This window comes from Haliotis rubra, unplaced genomic scaffold, assembly GCF_003918875.1.
Source record: "Haliotis rubra isolate DU_JTF1 unplaced genomic scaffold, ASM391887v1 Scf7, whole genome shotgun sequence".
In the NCBI taxonomy this organism is placed as follows: Eukaryota; Metazoa; Mollusca; class Gastropoda; order Lepetellida; family Haliotidae; genus Haliotis; species Haliotis rubra.
In genome coordinates this window covers 3,308,658-3,334,103 of record NW_025767412.1, presented here as the reverse complement: position 1 = coordinate 3,334,103, position 25,446 = coordinate 3,308,658, and the positions used below count along the sequence as shown (strand labels likewise).

Here is a 25,446-nt window from a genome sequence, read left to right as displayed (position 1 = left end):
TTCTTGATGTTAAACGTACATACACAGTGGTCCATAGAGACCTGGCCCCTTCCACCACAAACACAACGGACTGCAAGTATTCCCAGACAACAACTAACAAGTCATAAATGGACACATTGTCTACCAAGGAATCTGAGTTCAAGTCACAATATATCCTACAGTAACATAGGAACCATTGTCCATTAATGTCCAAACATTAGTTGCAAGGAACAACCAAAAATAATCCTTAGCAGACAATGAGTGCATTTACAGGGATGTTAAGTGGAGACAAGGCAATATTAATAGTTATTCTCACTCAGAGGCAAAAATGCAGGCATTTCTGCATGACCTGTGTTGTTCTGGGTAGAAATAATTTGTATTTTCTTGTCTAATAATCTACTTCACACTTCGTATACACCATCACCGCCCTAATCAACACAACAGCGCTAGGCAGTTACATCAACAACACAGTATTGGCAACTACTTCTAAGTGGCAACTACTTCGCACACGGCAGTGTATAACACAGAGATGCCAACCCCAAAGCATTGCAAATAGTAGTTTCAAGGAGAAAAATTAGTTGTTTGGCCATAAAATTAGTAGTCAACTAAATACATAAAAATCATGATGGATTCTGAGAAACATAATATTACACTAATCAAGAGTGAAGCTTTAATTTCATAAACGAAAATATATGTTTTTTGTCTATATATCCGAATTTTAATAAATTTTCTTCAAATTTGTAAGAATTTCTAGTGCAATTGTATTGGCGTAGTTTGAGGCTAAAATTCGTATCGTAGAGGTTGGCATTTTATAATCTCTACATCTCTAATGTATTTTATTATCATTCTTTCAATGAAAGGATAACCTTTGATAGCTATTATGACAATGAGAAACACAAATGCAACATCAATTGTCAAGACCGAGAACATATTATCAGTTAAGCCTTTATTCCAAATCTGGGCAATATAACACCTAATATGAATAATATTACAATAGCATTTGGTAATGGTTCTGTGTACATTTGTCGTCAATAGCAACTCCAAGTCCACAATACTGTATAGCCTGTGAAACCATTACCCCTAGCCAGTATGGATTTGATTATCACAATAACCTGGAACTATATAACAATAGGAGTACATAGAAACCATTACTGATTTCATTCTGTCTTTGATATACACATATACTGCTCAAAACAAGTTAGAGAACCTGATTCTTATATATTATTATAATTAATCTGTCATGTGATAGCAGATTAACTGTTGTAGTGTACAAAATTTGGTGTAATTCAGCTTTTTGTGTGTAGCTTATCACACAGTACATGAGGTCACAATAAAATTCAGTCATTAAAATATTCAATGATTAATTACTGACAACATGCATATTGTTTTAAACACAGTTCTAAGTCAGGACCAGAACAAAGTAAACTGAACAAAAACTACCATCCATACAGAATTATATGTATAGTGCTCACTTCATAAATACACAAAACATCTAAAATAGCAGGGTAAACATTCACCATTTCTGGCTAAGCACTTAGTACCATAACATAGCAACAAACATAGCACTTGTCATCATAATGAATACAACTTTCATTGTCATAACAAACAGCACTTTTCTCGTTTTAAAACACATAAAACACAAAACACTATCAGCTTGCTATTTGGAGCTCCAAGCTTATTGTAAAACCTTCTGTCTTGTGATATCACAGACACAACACAAGTTGATAAAGGTTTAAAACTCTGATACTTTTAACAACTTGTGTAGATACATTTGTCATCAGCGGACACAAGGGTGGGATTATATTTATAATCCAAAATGATTCTTCCAAATTTTTCAATTTGTCAACAAAAATAAACAATATCTTGATTGTGAAAAGTACAGCTAACTAGCTTCAGTGGCAGAGGGATTAGTGATGTCACTTGACTGTGATGTCATGGTAATGATGACATCACAATGGTCTATAATACACTCATAGAATTTCATCTCAACCAAGAGATCACATGTGAAAGCCAGTTTTAGATGATAGAAGATAATATATAGAGGCTACAGATGAAGTCAAACACAACATTAGCAGATGCACCAATTCTGCTAATGTGAAAATATATTCCATAATTAAGATATCACATAGCCATTTGACAACACTTTGTCAAGAAAGCCCCTCAGCTACCAAAGATAGAAGGAAAACTTTCATAACAATCTCCTGGACAGAACTCACCATTTCAATTATCTTACAAAATCATGTTTTATATACATAATGCTCAAAATTATATAACAAAGTTCAATGGTAAGTATTAATAAACTTTCTACTCTTGTATTAGTAGACAACTGCAATCTATTGAAGCATATTTTCTTCATTTTACCCCTGAATCCAAGAGAGGGGTTGAGAAATGCATACATAAATTACAATGACAGTTTACTGTTAAATCCTGGTGTAGCTCTGAGCATGATCTTTATCTCACTAAAATTAACAAAAGTAAGTAAGATTTTATGCCGCTTTTAGCAATATCACGGCAGGGGACACCAGAAATGATCTTAACACATTGTACGTAGGGAATGGAATCGAACCCGCGTCTTCAGCGTAATGAGCGGATGCCATTAGGCTACCCCATTGCCTCAATTAACAAAATACCGTTCGTAAAATACTTAAGTTATCTATTCAATCAGTCAGTACTGTGACTCTCACTGTAACCACCAAATCATACATTATCCCCAAGCATGCCATGACAGTTGTTGGTACAGATACCACGCCCCATTATGTGGTATTCCAGATGCTGCTGCAACATGCTGGATGCCAGCAAATGTTCACCTAGTCAACAGATGCCAGCAATTCAATGTAAAATGGTTCTTTCTTCTAGAAAAGAATGACAAATCAATAAAATGTTGAGCCTTAAGCTTAAAAAATGAATATGTAAAATGTCCAGTCTAAGGTTGTACCATATGTTATATTTGGGATTACACTTTCTTAGTAAAGTACAAATTCTAGTACTTTTTGAGTTGAGCCCCATCCGGGAATCGAACTCACACTCATTACAACTGAGATACACGTTAGCACAGACTGATGATAGGGTGCACAACTTGATCACTTCCGGGAAACAGGTCTCAGCAAGATTCTACAAGTTATCTTAGTTTTTATTGATATGCACATGCATTAACACTGGACACAAGCAGAGCAGACAGAGGGCCCTGTAAAAGTGGGTCCCAGACATGTTCCTTGAAACATGTTATCCATGTCAATGACAAATGAAATACTTGTCTCCATGACAACATTTAATGATTAGATATTGAGCAGCATTTTTTGTACATTCATTGGAATTGTTCGAATATCTTAAGCTGTGTATGAAATAAGGCCCGTCCAACCGCCCGAGACAGTCTAGATTTCTGACAGACGGTCTAAATTTACAGCTAGCCAGACCGATGGTCTGGTAAAATTCTTTAGATGTTCCATACATCTGAGTAAATTCACCATATTTGGTCTGGTTAAATCCATTTTGGACAGGTAACATTTTGAAGTTACCAGCCCTGATGTCTGGCTGGATTTTTGGCGTATTTCATACACTGATCTTAAGTGACATCCCTACTAACAAACAATGCAGTTCACAAGCTTACTGTCTATAACAAAAGCCAGTAGTGTACATCGGAAATCATTTTGTAAATAGATCCGACCTCTTTTACTGTAAATACATTAGAAATTACAAAAATAATGCCCAGTTTTCACACACAGCACTAAATACTCAGACCTTGATTTGAACTGGGTTGTCGTCTGAAGCACAGTCTTCACAAAGACCAGAAATATGGTATGAAACTATTTCTCTATTACCTCTAAGGTACAAGTCTTGCTATCTGTACCTCTGAACTAAACCTGCATTAGTAAACTGTGTCAACCCTTAACTCCCAGGCCGGCACTCTAGCAGCCTGGGATGCCTTCCTCCATAACCGTTTCTTCAAGATTAAGCAGAGCGGCAGGCAGATAGAGTCTTTGGCAGAAGCAGATAACACAGGACTAGGAGGCGTTTACTACACCGTCACCACTTCGGCAGGCACTCATGGACGTTCGGCAACTGAACAGGAAAAGAATTCTAGTGAAATATTTATGGTAGTCTGACTGTAGCTAAGTTGCTAAAGCACTTGTTGGTTGTGAGTAAAATTATGGTTTGATTTCAATAATCGGGTATAATGTATTAGCCCATTTCTGATGGCCCCCGTGATATATTGATGTAAATTGATAAATCGTTGGAACACAGGGATACATTTTTAAAACGTCATTGAGTCAGCTATTAAAGTCTTCTTGTGAGATAACAGCGTACACAATATTGCCTTGGGTGTATCATTTGTCTGCATGTTGTTTTATGCCTCACCTATATGAGAGTGGCCTGTACATCAACAAACCTGGACAAAGTCAGTGAGTGAGTTGGTTTAGTTTTATGCCGCTTTTAGAAATATTCCAGCAATATCATGGCAGGGGACACCAGAAATGGGCTTCACAATGTGTACCCATATGGGGATCAAACCCAGGTCTTCAGCGTGACAAGCAGAGGCTTTATCTATTAGGCTACCCCACCACTCCTAACCTGGACAGACAATCCAGTGATTGAAGTCATGAGGAACAACCTGGATTCTCAGAGTCAACCAAGTCACCAAGCTGATCCATGACACATAATCACCAAACCGATTCATGACACATAATTACCAAGCCAATCCATGACACATAATCACCAAGCCGGGCCATGACACATAATTACCAAGCCGATCCATGACACATAATTACCAAGCCAATCCATGACACATAATCACCAAACCGATCCATGACACATAATTACCAAGCCGATCCATAATCACCAAGCCGATCCATAACACATAATCACCAAACCGATCCATGACACATAATTACCAAGCCGATCCATGACACATAATTACCAAGCCGATCCACGACACATAATTACCAAGCCGATCCACGACACATAATTACCAAGCCGACCCACGACACATAATCACCAAGCCGAACCATGACACACAATTACAAAGCCGATCCATGACACATAATTACAAAGCCGATCCATGACACATAATTACCAAGCCGATCCATGACACATAATCACCAAGCTGATCCATGACACATAATTACCAAGCCGATCCATGACACATAATTACCAAGCCGATCCATGACACATAATTACCAAGCCGATCCATGACACATAATTACCAAGCCGAACCATGACACATAATTACCAAGCTGATCCATGACACATAATTACCAAGCCGATCCATGACACATAATCACCGATCCATGACACATAATTACCAAGCCGATCCATGACACATAATCCATGACCAAGCCGATCCATGACACATAATTACCAAAGCCGATCCATGACACATAATCATCACCAAACCGATCCATGACACATAATTACCAAGCTGATCCATGACACATAATTACCAAGCCGATCCATGACACACATAATTACCAAACTGATCCATGACACATAATCACCAAGCCGAACCATGACACATAATTACAAAGCTGATCCATGACACATAATTACCAAGCCGATCCATGACACATAATCACCAAGCCGATCCATGACACATAATTACCAAGCCGATCCACGACACATAATCACCAAGCCGATCCATGACACATAATCACCAAGCCGATCCATGACACATAATTACCAAGCCAATCCATGACATATAATCACCAAACCGAACCATGGCACATAATCACCAAGCTGATCCATGACACATAATTACCAAGCCGATCCATGACACATAATTACCAAAGCCGATCCATGACACATAATCACCAAGCCGATCCATGACACATAATCAATAAGCCGAACCATAATTACAAAGCCGATCCATGACATCCACACATAATTACTAAGCCGATCCATGACACATAATTACCAAGCCGATCCATGACACATAATTACCAAGCCGATCCACATAATTACCAAGCCGATCCATGACACATAATTACCAAGCCGATCCATGACACATAATTAACCAAGCCGATCCATCACACATAATCACCAAGCCGATCCATGACACATAATTACCAAGCTGATCCATGACACATAATCATACAAGCCGATCCATGACACATAATCACCAAGCCGGATCCATGACACATAATTACCAAGCCGATCCATGACACATAATTACCAAGCCGATCCATGACACATAATTACCAAACCGATCCATGACACACATAATTACAAAGCTGATCCATGACATAATCACCAAGCCGATCCATGACACATAATTACCAAGCCGATCCATGACACATAATTACCAAGCCGATCCATGACACATAATTACCAAGCCGATCCATGACACATAATTACCAAGCCGATCCATGACACATAATTACCAAGCCGATCCATGACACATAATTACCAAGCCGATCCATGACACACATAATTCCCAAACACAAGCCGATCCATGACACATAATTACCAAAGCCGATCCATGACACATAATTACCAAGCCGATCCATGACACATAATTACCAAGCCGATCCATGACACATAATTACCAAGCCGATCCATGACACATAATTACCAAGCCGATCCATGACACATAATTACCAAGCCGATCCATGACACATAATTACCAAGGCCGATCCATGACACATAATTCACAAGCCGATCCATGACACATAATTACCAAGCCGATCCATGACACATAATTACCAAGCCGATCCATGACACATAATTACCAAGCCGATCCATGACACATAATTACCAAGCCGATCCATGACACATAATTACCAAGCCCGATCCATGACACATAATCACCAAAGCCGATCCATGACACATAATTACCAAATGATCCATGACACATAATTACTAAGCCGATCCATGACACATAATTACCAAGCCGATCCATGACACATAATTACCATGACGACACATAATTACCAAGCCGATCCATGACACATAACCAAGCCGATCCATGACACATAATTACCAAGCCGATCCATGACACATAATTACCAAGCCGATCCATGACACACATAATTACCAAGCGATCCATGACACATAATTACCAAGCCGATCCATGACACATAATTACCAAGCCGATCCATGACACATAATTACCAAAGCCGATCCATGACACATAATTACCAAGCCGATCCATGACACATAATTACCAAGCCGATCCATGACACATAATTACCAAGCCGATCCATGACACATAATTACGCCAAGCCGATCCATGACACATAATTACCAAGCCGATCCATGACACATAATTACCAAGCCGATCCATGACACATAATTACCAAAGCCGATCCATGACACATAATTACCAAGCCGATCCATGACACATAATACCAAAGCGATCCATGACACATAATTACCAAGCCGATCCATGACACATAATCACCAAGCCGATCCATGACACATAATTACCAAGCCGATCCATGACACATAATTACCAAGCCGATCCATGACACATAATCACCAAGCCGATCCATGACACATAATTACCAAGCCGATCCATGACACATAATTACCAAGCCGATCCATGACACATAATTACCAAGCCGATCCATGACACATAATTACCAAGCCGATCCATGACACATAATTACCAAGCCGATCCATGACACATAATTACCAAGCCGATCCATAATTACCAAACCGATCCATGACACATAATTACCAAGCCGATCCATGACACATAATTACCAAGCCGATCCATGACACATAATTACCAAACCGATCCATGACACATAATTACCAAGCCGATCCATGACACATAATTACCAAGCCGATCCATTACACATAATTACCAAGCCGATCCATGACACATAATTACCAAGCCGATCCATGACACATAATTACCAAGCCGATCCATGACACATAATTACCGATCCAAGCTGATCCATGACACATAATTACCAAAGCCGATCCATGACACATAATTACCAAGCCGATCCATGACACATAATTACCAAGCCGATCCATGACACATAATTACCAAGCCGGGCCATGACACATAATTACCAAGCCGATCCATACACATAATTACCAAGCCGATCCACTACACATAATTACCAAGCCGATTCATGACACATAATTACCAAGCCGACCCATGACACATAATTACCAAGCCGATCCACGACACATAATCACCAAGCCGATCCATGACACATAATCACCAAGCCGGGCCATGAAATCACCCTTAACAGTAGCTTATGTTGCTGGAAGTCAATCGAAACCCAGAATCCCCACAGACAGGGAGTTAGTACACATGTTCAAAGAGTTAAGAGAATTAACATTTTGAATCCTTACCAGGGGGCTCTAGTGGTACTCCACTGTCACCGCCTTTGTCTTGAGGTATTCATTGTGCGCCTCTTGACCTACAACACAAGGGAATATGTATACAGGCATGACATTAAACACATGCTCTTTGATAAATCAACATCAGGGGAGATAATTAGTCAGAACTACAGAACTACAATGTTGTTTTCAATATACATGATCATTGTATCAGGACCTTACAGCATGAGATGTATTTGTGAGTTAAGTACCTGAGGTTCCTTTCAGGATGTGACATAAAAAAGACAGTGTCACTTATATATGTATTCCACTGAATCGCTGGTTTCAAGTTTTTAATGCTAAGAACATCATTCCGGTTATATCTTGTGGTAGGAAAGCTCCAAGTGATACAAATCTTAAGCAAATAAGGTCTTGACAAAAACAGTCAATTGGCACAGTGGGGAGCTACAACTGGTGGCAGTGATAGCATATAAGAGTTCAGCAATTGATATAACACTGTAAGGAGCTTGGAGTCTGTATGTGGCCACAGTGCTGACAGAGTTACTTCCCCTTCACTAACATTTGGCGATTGCTCAGGAATATTATTTGAACAATATTCATTTCTCCTTGTGTCTAAAGTTAAAGTTCTTCTTTAATTCAAATTCAAATTCAGTACCTATGCCTTCTGCAGTGTTAGATGAACAATACTAGACAGGAAATATATTACCCAAATCTTTCCCAAATCCGGACTGCTTGAAGCCCCCGAATGGAGCTGCCACGTCAGTCTTGTTGTAGGTGTTGACGAAGACGGTGCCAGCCTGGATGCTGTCAGCAACATGGAGAGCCTTGTTGATGTCCTTGGTGAACACGCCCGAAGCCAAGCCATACTCAGTGTCATTGGCTCGACGGATCACACCTTCTACGTCCCTGGAAGACAAACAAGTGAGTGAGGAAACAAACCTGGGATTCAAACCTAGAAACACCAGCCTGTGATTTAAACCCACAGCTACAGGCTTCAGGCACACCTAACACCAGAAAGTGAACCAGTCAGAAGGTGCACATGACAAAAGGCAATGTAGCATTATTGGATGCTTCCCAGGGAGGAGAGAATGTAAAATATCACAAAGCATGAGGTGAGGTGAGGTGAAATTGGATTTAACGTCGTGCTTGAGAATATTTCGCTCATATGATGATGTGCATGTGTGTGTGTGTGTGTGTGTGTGTGTATGTGCAGCTGCTTGTACTAGCCCAGACTGAAGCTGGTTTTATAGTGCTAGCCCACTGAGATACCATGTCGCAGTGAAGCATGGATACCCCACTCAGACACATTATACTGACTCCGAGCTGACCAGTCCTTGTTGTACCCATTTAAGCCGAGAGCCAGGCAGGGACCAACAAGTACCATATTTTAACGTCTTTTGGTATGACGCGGTCGGGGATCGAACCTGACCTTCTGCTCTCCGGTGGGCGCTCTAACCACTACACCACGGAGGCGGTCACACACAGCATGAGGGTTAGCACTGATATGTATTGGATTCCCTACAAATCTATATTAATACATCAAGAAATGTTGACATGTCTCTGATGCGATCAATAATATTAATACAACTAAAACTGATAATGATAAAGATGATGATCCATTGACGGTATACTGCTACTGACCCATCAGGGAAGGTGGAGATTATCATTATAGGGCCAAATGATTCTTCTTCAGCGACAAACATGTGATCCTCAACACCTGTGAACACTGCCGGCTCCAGAAACAGTCCTGCAACATGATGAAGTCACATACATAACTTCCCCGTATTTCTGACAGCTCTGTGAATTATCCACAACCCACCTGGCCCCTATCTCCACCACACAACCCACCTGGCCCCTACCCTCACAACACAACCCACCTGGCCCCTATCTCCACCACTAAACCCACCTGGCCCCTATCTTCACAACACAACAACCCACCTGGCCCCTATCTCCACAACACAACCCACCTGGCCCCTATCTCCACCACACAACCTACCTGGCCCCTATCTCCACCACACAACCCACCTGGCCCCTACCCTCACCACACAACCCACCTGGCCCCTACCCTCACCACACAACCCACCTGGCCCCTATCTTCACCACACAACCCAGCTGGCCCCTATTTCCACCACACAACCCACCTGGCCCCTATCTCCACCACACAACCCACCTGGCCCCTATCTCCACCACACAACCCACCTGGCCCCTATCTCCACCACACAACCCACCTGGGCCCCTATCTCCACCACACAACCCACCTGGCCCCTATCTCCACCACACAACCCACCTGGATCCTATCTCTCCACCACACAACCCACCTGGGCCCTATCTCACCACACAACCCACCTGGCCCCTATCTCCACCACACAACCCACCTGGCCCCTATCTCCACCACACAACCCACCTGGCCCCTATCTCCACCACACAACCCACCTGGCCCCTTTCTCCACCACACAACCCACCTGGGCCCCTATCTCCACCACACAACCCACCTGGGCCCTATCTTCACCACACAACCCACCTGGCCTGTCCACCTGCTTGCCTCCGTACACCAGCTTGGCTCCCTCCTTCACCCCTGTGTCGATGTACTCCAGCAGCTTGTTGAAGTGAGCCCGATGATTCTGTGGCCCGTGGTCAGTAGATCTGTTCAGTGGGTCGCCAATCTTCATCTTCTTGATTTCTGCAATCTGGCAACAGAGGATTTCCTTAAGGTTTCTTCCTACACAGCTATATCACGGACACTATGCTTAACATGTTCAGAGCTGAACTCAAATCAAATAACTGTTAGCAGTTTACAGAGAGGGACTGAATCAAGTTTATACCTCTTTAAATGGTAATTAAGCAAAAGGAAGCGAGTTTTTATAGATGTCAACTTCTTTATTATGAGGAACACAAGGTTTCGGAGTATATCCTTACTCCTTCATCAGGTGAATGAATAGTATGAGGCAGAGAGCATCTATATGCCATTCAAAGACCATTAATCATGCAGTAACATCATTTTAACACTATTGAAATATATGAAACAGTGTCAGCTGAAAGTGGGATGATAGCCCTCAGTAAAGCAACTCTGTTTAATTACCACTCTGGTCAAACCCACAAAGAGGTATGGCTCTGACAAACCCAGATATAGTCTGGGTGAATTGACCCAGCTGTCATAGGTTCCTGCACAACTGATTGTGGCACCATAGACGACAGGGCCCCCTGTGCCCATGCTTGAAGACTGAGAATTGTCTTGACACATTGTACCAGTGTGGGGGATCAAACCTAGGTCTACTATATGACACAAGTAAACCCTAGAACTACTTGGCCACCACTCCACCCTATTCATACATTTGTGCTTTCTTCGTTAAAATACAAACTATTCACAGTGAAATATGTATATTTTAATACAATCTAATGCACCTTTCACTGAATATCTACAAAATATTTTCTTTATTGACATGATCCTGGTACTTGAAACATTTACGTCCTTCAGGACCAAACTTCTCCAACAGAATCACGCTCAACTCACCACTCGGCGGACATATTCGTCATGTATGGATTCTTCTACAAACAGTCGTCCAGCTGCGATGCAGTTCTCTCCCTTGTTGAAGAACACGGAGCTCAATCCCTAGAACAACAGTGTCAAATTATATAACACCATAGCTTTGTAATGAAGCTCAACTTTCTAACTTTGAAAAAAAACACATCTCACAGGAGATTCAACTGCATTAAAATTCACTGAAATGCTTTGCAAGCCACTAAGATTGTCATTAGTTACCCATATAGTTTTCAGCAATATCACGGTAAAGTGGGCTTTACACATTGCACCCATGTTGAGAATCAAACCCGTGTCTTTAGTATGAGAAGCAAGCGCTTTAACCACTAGGCTACTCCACTGCCCCTAATGCTCATGACACAGCTTATTACAGATGTACTTAAAACAACTGATGGGTGAGTTTGTATGATAAATAGAATATTACACTCATGTACATTGAATAGTGGAATACATTTTAAAACTCCTTCACAAACCTAATAATTTGAAACTTTATTTGGCTCATTGTGATATCAAAATACATGTGGGTAAAAATCAATTTATCATCCATATCCATTCTTTAAACTTTAATACTTGGGTGAAACCCCCATCGAGATCTGTACATGTTGCATACCATCCTGACGGCCTTGTCCATGTCGCAGTCGCTGAAGATGATGAGGGGGACTTGCCTCCCAGCTCCAGAGATACCTTCTTCAGGTTGGCATTGGCACAGCTGTCAACAGATTCAAACTACAGTTGCATCTCGGCATCACCTTACACAGTGACTCATGGTCAGGAGGCTGTGGCTTTGGGGCATGTGTTCCAGAGTTTGGCATGCAGATTCAATGAAAAGATTGATTTTTTAATTGTAATTTAGCATACATACAGCTATCTCACTGCAGTCTACATTTTACATATTTTGGACCAGACAAACCATCCTATTACCAATCATACATTCCCACATAATTCTCCTGGTCAAACCATGAGCCATTGACCATTAACCCACACAAAAGACCAATCCAAAGATTTAAAAGCTTTCAGATCCAAGGGAGGAATTCAAGTAAGTCTGTATGGATTGATGCCAGATTTACCAATATTCCATCAATATATTGGTACAGGACAAGAGAAACAAGAAGACAAAGTCATCAATACCCCGCAACGGCAAATTACTCTTTATGAATATGTCTACGTAGTTATGATTATGTCAAATGTTTTGGAGTGTATACAGCAAAGTGGAAGGAGAGTACTGAAAGGTTTTTAAGATCTGCTCCAGAAAGGAGCACTACCATCAAATTCAGTTGAAGCCTAACTTGTTGCCATGGAAATGCAACAAGATGACATCCTCATAGTCACAGCCTAAGTCACGTTTCCATGGAAACCACACAAAATAAAATTCATATCTGGGTCTAAACCCCAAAAGGCACATCTAGGCATCATGCTTGATATGTGTACCAAGTTTGATGAAGCATGTATAGACACAAAGCCATCACACACGTCACAGATGTCAACAATCTCAGTCTACAGTCTCCTTACTCACCTGGCCATGATGGTCTTGCCGATGGGAGTGGATCCGGTGAACCCAAGCTTCCTGACATCAGGGTGGTCCGACAGGGCCTGCCCCACCTTGGAACCTAGGAGGGATGGGGGAGTGAGTGAGTGGGTGTGAGCTCAAACATTTCCATCATATCACAACATGTCCGTGTAATGAGGGAGTAAACCGACTAAAAGACATATAAAACCTTTCATCAATACTTGCCTGTTCATGGAAGTGTAAACATAAGAAATAATGGAACTGGGATTTTTTTACTGTTAATTTTGTATGATTCCGAAGTATTTTATCAAACTAATTTCTGCATTCAACACAAACTAAGCACAATAGCCCCTTTATCCTGTTGTTTCTATTATCAGATGTATTCAAGGTACTTATACAGTATCTTTTTAATATTTCCAACATGTAACATGAATAGGCATGTTCATAAATTCCAATTTGTGAATTCACACTGATGCAGATTTGGGCATGATAAGGTCCTCATAACCTCTGAATTAAATTCTTCTTCAAATCCATGTTATTGACTATTTATCTGTAAAAAATGTAAATGATAATTTTATCATTTCTGGTCTTTGTCAACTATTTGGTCCCCAGTATATATGTGACTTGTCTCATGAAAGATTTCAACTCTGATCAATCTGGCATCAGAGCTGTTGAACATCTTGTCATGACGCCATATTGTTCCTCCACACCCAAACAGGAGCAGACAACTCTTGGTCTGACCTGTCCCGTTAAAGTAGAGGTTCAGATATCTTGACATACATCAAACTGTTGTACTCTCACTGATGCTAACCACAACTGGTTAACTTCCTCGATCAAACAACGAACAATATTGGAATTATAATAATCAGTTGATTTTATCTACGATTTCACATCATCATAATGAATGAATACACTGTCAGTTTTGTTTCTCATGAAAGAACAGATTCTAGTACTTATTTATACCTGGGTCCCATCTGGGATTCAAACCCACACTCTCAGCATCAGGCACCTAATAGCAAGCACTAAATATCAGTCAGGGCTCCAGATAAGGGCTCTATGAGCGTATATACGGATATAAGATAAGCACGATACGGTAGCAAATAATTTAGAAAATTGAGCAAATACGCACCACAGCAATGGTGTTAGGTCATAGCATCATTTACAGACGTATTTATCTGAAGAAATATTGTTTCATTGTTTATTGACCTGTTTACACAAGATTAGCAATGTTGTGGTGCATATATGAAACGGAACACAAGATTACTGTTACTCCATTATATTCCATTCAGTATTCTAAATGTACTCTTATTGTTTTCCAGTACTCCCATATTGAAAAAGTAAGGAATACGTACTCCTGATCATGAAAAAGTATCTGGAGCCCTGATCAGCGATCAAACCCACTCAGCCAACACGTCTACCACAAAATGGAAGTGTACTACAACGGGTAGTCTAGGTCACATACTTTGTGTACCCCTAAGTTAAGTGTAAGCTATGAAGACACAAAGCCTTTCAGAAAGTTGTCAAATGTAGCATATGTTAACTTTTTAAGTACATGTTCTCAGGAAACTACAGATTTTAGCTTTGATTATAGGTCAAGTCCCAACCAGATAATAAAGCTGTTTGGAATTTCACCATTTCCAATCAGACAATCAGGTCTGTTTGTGTGCACCACTGGGAATCGCCAGCTGCATCCCACCTGGATGCATGAAACATGACCACACCCACCTGCCCCAGGGACAATGTTGACCACTCCAGGAGGGAACCCGGCCTTCACCACCAGCTCTGCAAACTTCAATGCTGTCAGAGGTGTCACCTGCAAGTCAAACAATACTTCGATATATTTGGATGACACACCTGTGAAGTCCATGTCAGTATCTCATGTTCGTCATGACAATGGCCATATTAATGATACTCACCTGTGCAGCCAAATTAATTATTCTCACCTGTGCAGCCAAATTAATGATACTCACCTGAGTGGCAAACCTAATGACATTTACCTGTGCCGAATAATGAATGACAAATACCTATGCAGAAAACCTAATGAAGCTCACAACTTGGGCAGGTGCAGATAGTGGTATGCACCTGGCAGTGTAGCAACTGAAGCTCACCTGGAAGTATATCTCATGGTACTCACCTAGCACTGATTAACTGAAGCTCACCTAGAGGTGTATCTAACGGTACACACCTTGCATTGATCGGCTGAACCTCACCTGGATGTATCTAATGAAGTGCACCTTGATTCAGGTATCCCCCTGACATTTATCTGTTGACACCTGACATTGATAACCAGGTGTGTGTCTAATTGAGATCAGCAGACATGTAGCTCACCTGGGCAGGTTTCAGCACAACTGTGTTCCCTGCAGCCAGACAAGCAGCCATCTTCCATGCCAGCATCATTAGGGGGTAGTTCCACGGCACCACAATACCACACACACTGTACACAAAGTCAGACCAGGAGTGAGTGAGTGGGTAAGTGAGTGGGTGAGTGAGGTTTTAAAAACATAAGAGAGAGACACCAAGCATGGGTTTCTACCTATAACAACCAGAGGGAAACACTCCTTGGTCCAAAGTGTGACATAAAATCATCACCAGGCATGGCTGTGGTGACATCAGCAAGGTGAAATGAAATGGGTGTTAAAATAATGTTTAAAGATTCTTGCACATATATTGTGACATACACGAATGCCACTTTCATAATACTTGTCCAGTGAGATACGTTGATGAAGTTGAACATGGATACCCTCCACAACTAACACTTGTCAGTCTATCTACTAGTGTTGGGAACTGGTTGAAATCTCACAATTGATGATTGGTTCGATACCAACGACCAATCATCGAAAAAAATTGGTTAGCGTCATTATTTACATTTTCCTATTCAGGTTGTAGTTGCAGATAAGTATAAAGAAAAATCATTTGGTTCTCTGTTGTTTTTTTGTTTTATTTAGAAACTGCTCAAATTACATTTGCAAATTTCACATCCAGTGGAAAAGGATTCAGTTCCAGTGAAACATAAACTTCCCAGATTCTTCAAGAAATATTCAGTCATGACTTTTCAGAAAGTGAAGCGAGTTTTCTAAGAATTAAACACGTTTTCAGGCCCTGACAACGTCCTAGATATGTTCCATCATCAAGTATTTCAAACTCTAATACAGCGGTTCCAAAATCGTTTGTGTTCGATTATGAGAAAATGTGATCGATTGCTTGGTCATTTGGCCACTGCGACCAATCTTCAATTATTTCAATTAAACGGAACACCACTACTATCTACTCAGAGTTACAGAATAGAATTTATAATAAGACAGTAAAAACTTCCTTAACTTCAGTAATCTAATCTTAACCCAGCTAAATAACCATGGTCATTGAGCATTTACTTTAAGAAATGACTTAGTACTGTTAAAGTATTTATTGCTGATATGGCTGGTATTAATGGAGGTGTATACTTTAAAAAGTGTAAGCACAGCAAAGCATGCACTGGGCGTTTTACATTCATCACTCCATAAGCCCCAACAATGATGACCTTAACAAACTACATATATATTCAGTAACACACAAAAAATACTCAACCTAACACACAAAATACTCAACCTAACACACAAGATACTCAACCATACAAAATCAGAGTCATCATTCAACATAACGAGGAATCAGATGTCCGGTAATGGACTGAAATATAATTCAGATGCCTAAAAGACAGCTCGTTTTCTCAATCTCACACAAGATCATATGCAGTTATATTTCTAGTGATGTACATGACCAACTCACCCGATCGGCTCCCTCTTGGTGTAGGTAAGGTTCTTGCTGGGTCGGGCGTGGTTGATGGGGATCGTGAGGCCCTGGGGGATACAACACAACATACGTCAGTCAGGAGACAAATCACCAGCAGGCAGTGGTCCTGACCAACAGCCCCATTTAGTCATCTTTCACAACAAGCTAAACACATGAAGATCCGGGTTAGCATTGATCTTCAGTAACCCATGCTTGTCGTAAGAATCGACTAACAGGATCGGGATCGGATAGTCAGGCTTGTTGACTTTGTTGATACATGTCATCGGTTCCCAGTTGCGTAGATCGGTGCCCATGCTGTTGATCACTGGATTGCCTGGTCCAGAATCATTTATTTGTGATTTGAACATAGTTGCCCTATTAACAAGTTCTTATTTGAGAGTTACTGCTCTGTTCAAACATTCTTGTTGTTATGACTTAAGCAAATCATACATGTCAGTGAGATTGTTCTGGTAATAATAATAATAATACAACTAATAACACCTGTTCCAATGACAAGAAACATTACCATTAACCATTACTGATGCCTGCCAAGTGTTCCAGGTTTCAGGGTGTATATAATATGACTTGTCTCATGAAAGGGTCCAACTCTGATCAATCTGGCATCAGAGCTGTTGAACATCTTGTCATGACTGTCCCGATAAATAGTTGACACGTAACACAGATCACGAACAAAGATATTCATATTTGATTTTACTCAGCTTAATTTGGCTAAAATGAAGATGGAGTGGACTTAAGGATTTCAGTTTAAAATTCATTCTTTATAATTTCACAAGTCATATCTGTCTTCACTGATACTATATCCTTCAAAATGTATTCAGCAGAGGAATGAGGGCACCCTTCCAGAAAGCAATCTTAGTACTGGTGAGTGAGTTTAGTTCAACGCCACTTTTAGCAATGTTCCATCAATATCACAGCCCAGAAATGGGCTTCACACATTGTACCCATGTGGGGAATCAAACCCAGGTGTTTGGTGTGATGAGCAAATGCTTTAATCACTAGGCTACCCCACCACCCCCAATCTTAGTGATCGATAGAAGTCTGTGTTAAAGTATGGTAACAACCAGTGTCTTAGCACAACCATCACTGAGAGAAACGGGTTCAGCAAGCAGATTCTGGCAAAGCAAGAAGTATATTCCCAACCTACTTCACTATCACACAATCCAGCTCTCACATGATTCTGAATTAATGCTCACTCCTCAACATCTGCGGATTTACCTGAATCTTGTCGCACCATCCAGCAAAGTAGCGGAATGTCTGTATGGACATGCCCACGTGGGTCTTCAGTGCCAGCGTGTACACGGCGCCAGAGTCTATACTCTCGATAGTCGCCAGCTCCTCCTCGTGCTGTTCCATCAAGTCAGCCAGTCTGAAACAAGGGGCACATCCGTGATCACGCACAGCAACGAACGGTAGTTCACCACAGCGTCATCATCAAGATCCGGATTAGAATTCGTCTTCAACAACCCATGCTTGACTTCTAACGGGATCGGGGGTTCAGATTCGCTGACTTATTTGATGCATGTCACTGCATAACATTTGCGTTGATCAGTGCTCAGGATGTCCTGTAGCTGGACAATGGCTGAATGTTAAACAACAAAACTGATTATTATGTAAGCAGATTTTTCCGGCTACCTGATTGGTCTAGAGGCAGTCACGTGACCGTCAACAGAAAAGCATATTGACTCAAACCCAGGTCCGACCAAAAGTCTTATTGACTTGAGTTACTAAAAATAGATTTTGACGTCAAGCTATGACATCATTCTATTGTCATGATCACAGTATTGTTGACATAACGTTATTGGTTTGTAGCGAAAATAAATTTACTTTTCTTGACTAAATGGACATGTTTTGGCTTTTAGAAGCTTTTTTTTTTGGTAGTTACATAAAAAAACAATTATGGACTGGTGAATTTGGTCAATACCTGTTTTTATGGACCCGCGAAAAGCAAAATTGACCAAGGATGAAGTCCGAGGTCAATATTGCTTTTCGCGGGTCCATAAAAACAGGTATTGACCATATGAACCATTCTATAATTGTATAATATCACAATGCTCTGATGGTATCAACTGATAGTTCACTGGCTTTTCAGTGAAGGATGTCAGAAGTCAACAATACTAGAGTAACGTGAAGAAGTCAGCCTTAGTATAGTAGCAAGGTTACGTTTGTGACGTCATCATGTTCTTGACCTCACAGTTAGAAACAATAGTGGTGGACGTGTATGCATTATGGTTTCAGTGCACAAATACCGTACATACTGAGGTACATTGAGAAGGTTACAAAATTATACTCTTGAATTTAGCTTAGGTTAAAACAGTTTTTTTGTGAGGTGATGAGGTGAGGTGAAATTGGGTTTTACGTCGTACTTCTGAATATTTCACTCATATGACGGCGATGCAAGGCGGTGTATGGTAGCAGTGGCTATGTATAGCCCAGACTGAAGCTGGTTTTATAGTGCTAGCTCACTGAGATACCAAAGTGAAGCATGAATACCCCACTCAGACACATTATATAACGACCAGTCCTTGTTGTACCCGTTAATGCCGGAAGCACCAGACAGAGACCAACAAGTGCCATAAGACCGGGGATCGAACCAGCGACCTTCCGCTCTCCGGGCGGATGCTCTAACCACTACACCACAGAGGCGGTCTAGTTTTTTTGTAATCAAAGAGGCTGATATAGGTGGAGCAGTGGTTATTATGGATTCCGAATTCTATGTAACCAAAGTGAATGAATTATTATATAACGAGGAATTCTATCTGGAAACTGACAACCAGGAAGATGTTGTGAAAAAAATAAAAAAGCTTGGAAAACAATATTTTGATGAGCTCCACGACAAGGAACAAGATTATTTATTAAATTACAATCCTCCGACTGAGTCAAGAATCAGACTGTATCACTGTTGTGTCCCAAGTTGAAACTCACAGGTCAACCCTGTCTTCACTACATATACATGTCACTTAAAGATCAGCAACTGACCTGTACATGAGAGTCCCACGGTCCCGGGCATTCATCCTTCCCCAGGGTCCCTCCTCAAACGCTTCCTGGAGCAGAGATTATCCATTAGAGTCAGCCATATTAAATGATATACTGACATTGCAAAAAACATGCACCTTATTTTACATTGGATACATTGATCCTTCTTTCAAAGAAGGAAACTGTCTTCTACCAAAAATTTGAACAATCTGTAACTCAAATATAGCTGATTATTCTTAAAGTCATAATTAAGGACACAAGTTCGCAATATACTATTTTCTCCAACACACACCTGTTTTATGATTGAAACTACATACATATGTTCAAACACAAGTGTGTGTGTGTGTGTGTGTGTGTGTGTGTGAGTGAGTGAGTGAGTGAGTGAGTGAGTGAGTGAGTGAGTGAGAGAGAGAGAGAGAGAGAGAGAATTACAATCTTCATTAATTATTGTCATCTTCACATGATTCTAATTATTCTATGAAAACCTGTTTCTTTCTGAAACATGATTTGAAAATGTCCTGTACCCTGTCTGTTTCACATTCAATGTCCTGCAGTACATATTATCTGCCTGATGTTCTGTTCTATATCCCTGCATGCAATATTCTATGCTCTACGTTCAAGACTCACCTTCAATGTCCTATGCTCAACATTCTATGCCTTATGGTCTGTTCCATGTCCTACATTCAATATCCTATGCTCAATGCTCAATATTCTATGCTCAATATTCTATGCTCAATATTCTATGTTCAATATTCACATTCTATGCTCAATATTCTATGCCTTTCGCTCTGTTCCATGTCCTGCATTCAATATCCTATGCTCTATGCTCAATATTCTATGCTCTGTTCCATGTCCTGCATTCAATATCCTATGCTCTATGCTCAATATTCTGTGCTCTATGCTCAATATTCTGTGCTCTATGCTCAATATTCTATGCTCTGTTCCATGTCCTACATTCAATATCCTATGCTCAATATTCCATGTCTTACGCTCTCTATTCCATGTCCCTACATTCAACAGATTATGCTCTATGCTCAACATTCTATGCTCTATGCTCAACATTCTACGCTCTATGCTCAACATTCTATGCCTCACACTCTGTGCCCTACTCTCTATGTCCTATACCCTATGCTCTGTGCAATGCCTCACCTTTGCTGCTTCCACAGCTCTGTTGACATCTTCCTTGGTGGATAGCGACACATCACAGATTTCCTGAAATTAGTACAAGTGACAACATACAGGCAAGACTCACACAACAACCTCAACATGATTGGTCAATCCGAGAAAATCTTCAGTTCTGACATCCCCCTTGCAAAACAGCCTCAAACTAAACCACACATTCTGGGAAATACAGCAAGTAGCATGTCTGTCTGTGGTCAATCTAATTGTCTTCAACTAAATAAACTCGAGGTCTACCGAACTTCATGTAACAGGGTCTGCTGTGCACGGTTCTTCACCTGACCTGCCATAATCATGTATGTCATCTGTTTACCCATGACATTGATACCCACGCCCGCGAACGAGGCGAATCAGCAAAGACTGTGTACTCACAGACTCATCAGCTGGGTTGATGGACTTGTAGGTCTTGCCATCAGAAGAGTCGAGGAACTCGTTGTCTATAAACACCTGGTGCGGCATGCTTATGTCCATGTTGTTGATGTGCTTCTCAACCTGAAGGGAAACAGCAGCTTGAAAAACACTTGAATAAAGGCAAAAACAAGAAAAAAAGACATTTGTTTTTATTCTATTTCAGATAACAACAGTTGTTTAACACTGATGGCCTCAAACAGAGGAAACACGATGACTTACTGGATCCATCAGTTTGTCAGGAGTGGACGGCACTGGTAGGCAATATTTTAGTTACATCTAGGTCACCTGTCAATAATCAAGTCTGGACCAGACAAACCTGTGATTGATATGATGAGCAAAACACCAAGACACTGCCATATCAATCATTGGATTTAGTACAGAGCCCCGTTTCACAAAGCTCTCGTGAGCCTAAGATCTCGTAACTTTCCTCATAGCATTCCTACCTTGTATACTGTAACATTGACTTACGATAGTCTTAGTACTATGTGAGCTTTGTGAAACAGGGCCCTGGTTGATGGGGACATTTCTAATCCAGAATCCCAATGAGATCAAAGAATAAGGCAATGTCACTTACTGCATCGAAGGTGAAGGGTTCCTTGTCCTCTATGCCTCGTCCTCGCTTGATGACGCAGGTGGTGAAGTCGTCGAACACGGTGTTCATGTAGACGTCCTCGGGCTGGAGACGGATGTCATTACACTTTTCTCTCACCTCCTCCACTAGCCTGCATTATGTTAGTGAGTGAGTGATAAACAAGATTTGAACCCATGGCAACTATTTTATGCCTGAGGACTGAAACTTGGCCACCTGTGCCCCATGATACATCACATGACCTATCATGTTTAAAGAACCACTAAACTTTGTTTTTTGTTACTCTTTTAACCATTACATATGAAAGATTTGTGGTTAGTCTTATGCGGAACACAAAATTTATTCTTTAAAAACTTGTGGTTAATTAATACCGAGCGATTAAAAGTGGCCAAAAAGTCGCCTGCTTCCCTCTCGCCCGCCAACGAAACCACAGACAGGTTACGTAACTCTGTCGCCAGAGCACTGCAGTGGCGTCATATGAGGAACGATTTTCAGTTAGTTGTATAGAAAGTGTGTAGCACAGCTCATCATTTTGTTGATTTTCGACATCAATCCGACATGCGAATCGTTGCTTTGTCGTCAATTGCTCCTAGGGGTCGGGTGATGGTGTCACCATGCACAGATTTCCACAGGACCCGCAGTTAAGTGCTAAATGGGTTATGTTTGTGAGTCTTGGCGGCGTTGTGGAAGCCTGAAGCGATATCTTACTTGTGTTCAGATCTTCCACGGAAGTTAAAGAATCAAAACTACTTACTAGTGATAGTAAAATATGTATATGATTGATGACCATAAAGATTTTCCATAACACAACTTGTAACATAACGATTTCTTCCTCGGGAAGTGAGGTTGTGGTCAAGTAACAATAATATTGTAAGTAGTATTATATTGACATATCACCTTCGCTGCCAGGAGAGAAATTGTTATGTTATCGCAGCTATGTCATGCAAAATCCTATTGGCCATCAATAAAATACATATTTTACTACTAGTAGAAAGTAGTTTTGATTTTGTAACTTCGGTGAAAACAAACCTAAATAGCATTTATCCACAGACTGGCGGATGTTCTCGACAGGTATGCATATTTTTGAAAATCGTAAAGTCTGTTAGAATTAATGAGATTATAGTTTGTTTTCATCAAGGTTAACAAATCAAAACTTCTTTCTACACCGTTAGTTAAATATGTATTGGAATCATAACCAAAAGGATTTTGCATGACACAACTTATAACATAACGATTTCTTCCACGGAGGCGAGGTGGGGGTCGAAGTCACAATACTGCGCGATACTTTTCTTGCTACATTCACATGGTTAATGTGACTCACCAGTATGTAGATACTAGTCAGTAATGCGTCTTTATATTTGGTCTTATAATCCTAATTAGTTTATTATCATACTTTTATGCATTTTGAAACTAAATAAAAGCTGACGATCTGCTGATACTTATAGTGAATTTATAACAGAACTGTAATATCTAGACATTTTATAGTTTGCCAATGTGAATCATAATTGCACACCCACCCTAAGCATGTTATGTTGTCTGTCTCATTACACTTCACGGCTGAAAACAATGATTCTGTTGAATGCTACTTAACAAATGAATAAAAACAAAATGCAAATATTAAAATTAAAACAGATTAAAGTTATAGGAACAATATCAGGCCATTACCTTGTTTGAGGAATGTATCCATCAATATCCACAAAACTGTTCCAAATGATGTGTCTTTTAACAGTTTAATATACTGAAAAAGTGATAAATCTTTTCAGGTATTGGTGTATAGTCTCATTGGTCACCCAAGATAGCACACCTGGCAACTAATTGCATAATGTCCGCCTTCATTAAAAACAGTAATTTAGTTAGCCAATAATGGGCAATCAATCAATGTATTGCCGGTTAATCCTTTGAAAGAAGGTCGTTGTTTTACTAGAACACCGACACGGCAGAGTGTATTCAGTATAGATTAGTAAGTCTACATACATAAACACTACCTTTTCACAAATCCGCTGTGTAAGATAAAAGTAATTAATCAATCAGCGTGTTATCGGTTAATCCTTTGATCGATGTTTATAATGTTGAATATTTACTCCAGACACAAGAAATGCCAAATGGGAACCTTTGTCGGGTAATCTTAGTGTGTTACCACTAATTATACCTGTTATAAATTCATTAACTGACCATCAAGTGAATGATGACAAATAACATGTGTAGGTTTATACCACCTAACACGGGTTACAACAAAGGGTATTAATTGCTGTATTGCATGTGAAAACTTATGGGCCTATTAACTGTTTTGAGAATACAAACAGATTTTTACATGACATGATTAAATATCGAGGTAAAAACACAGAAATGGGATCAATTTAGATCAGTCATTATACAAATAGAGCCTAACGACACCAATCAATTGTGACAGAAGCGTCTATGAAAACAAGTTGTAACTCGAAACTAGGCAAAGCAGGAGACAAAATTAAATGCCAGTAGATTGTGAGAACATATAGCTTTCATTTTCCACAACAATTGTCACGATTTCAGGTTTATACAAGCCTGTAAACAAGATAATTTACCCCCTAAAATGTAGATGAATTCTGCATCGGCCCTCAAAGCTATTCCTCATATGACGTCACAGAGTCGCGCCGCTCTGATTGGTTGAAATTTCGTTCGCGGGTGAGAATTTAGCACTGTTGTCAAAAAGGTCGATTTAAGTCAATTAAAGGTCGAAATGAGTAGTTTTAATGACGGGGTTTCATTTATAACGATGCCAGTTAGTGATTTATGTATTTTTAACCCCTAGGGTTTATGTGACCTTTAAGTCAATAGGTCTGATATATATGATTTACACCTCACTGTACTTGACACATAACTCCATTGGCTGTGTGTATACACACACATCACATAACAGCCAAAAGATCATTGTTAGGATGTAAAAGATTTACAACTGACTAAAAATGTCTATGACGGGAGGAAGATACATTGTTTTATTCTATTTCAGATTACAACAGTTGTTTAACAGTAATGGCCTCAAACAGAGGGAAACACGCATGACTTACTGGATCCATCAGTTTGTCAGGAGCGGATGCCACTGGTAGGCAATATTCTAGTTACATCTAGGTCACCAGTGAATAATTAAGTCTGGACCAGACAAACCTGTGATTGATATGATGAGCAACACACCAAGACACTGCCATATCAATCATT

General features: G+C 40.3%; 1 protein-coding gene across 1 annotated transcript in view; it reads right to left on the bottom strand.

Moving 5' to 3' along the window:
- Window positions 1–910: 910 nt before the first annotated feature.
- The window catches only part of LOC124258635 (cytosolic 10-formyltetrahydrofolate dehydrogenase-like), a 40,925-nt gene continuing 16,389 nt past the window's right edge, over window positions 911–25,446 (bottom strand). The window contains 16 exon segments of the mRNA XM_046692706.1: window positions 911–4,038; window positions 8,284–8,351; window positions 8,978–9,177; window positions 9,913–10,018; window positions 10,793–10,958; window positions 11,783–11,881; window positions 12,420–12,469; window positions 12,472–12,518; window positions 13,323–13,416; window positions 15,042–15,129; window positions 15,645–15,750; window positions 17,079–17,149; window positions 18,318–18,468; window positions 20,079–20,143; window positions 21,225–21,287; window positions 21,627–21,746. Coding sequence (XP_046548662.1) covers window positions 8,293–8,351; window positions 8,978–9,177; window positions 9,913–10,018; window positions 10,793–10,958; window positions 11,783–11,881; window positions 12,420–12,469; window positions 12,472–12,518; window positions 13,323–13,416; window positions 15,042–15,129; window positions 15,645–15,750; window positions 17,079–17,149; window positions 18,318–18,468; window positions 20,079–20,143; window positions 21,225–21,287; window positions 21,627–21,746 — 1,485 coding nt within the window. The 3' untranslated portion in view covers window positions 911–4,038; window positions 8,284–8,292.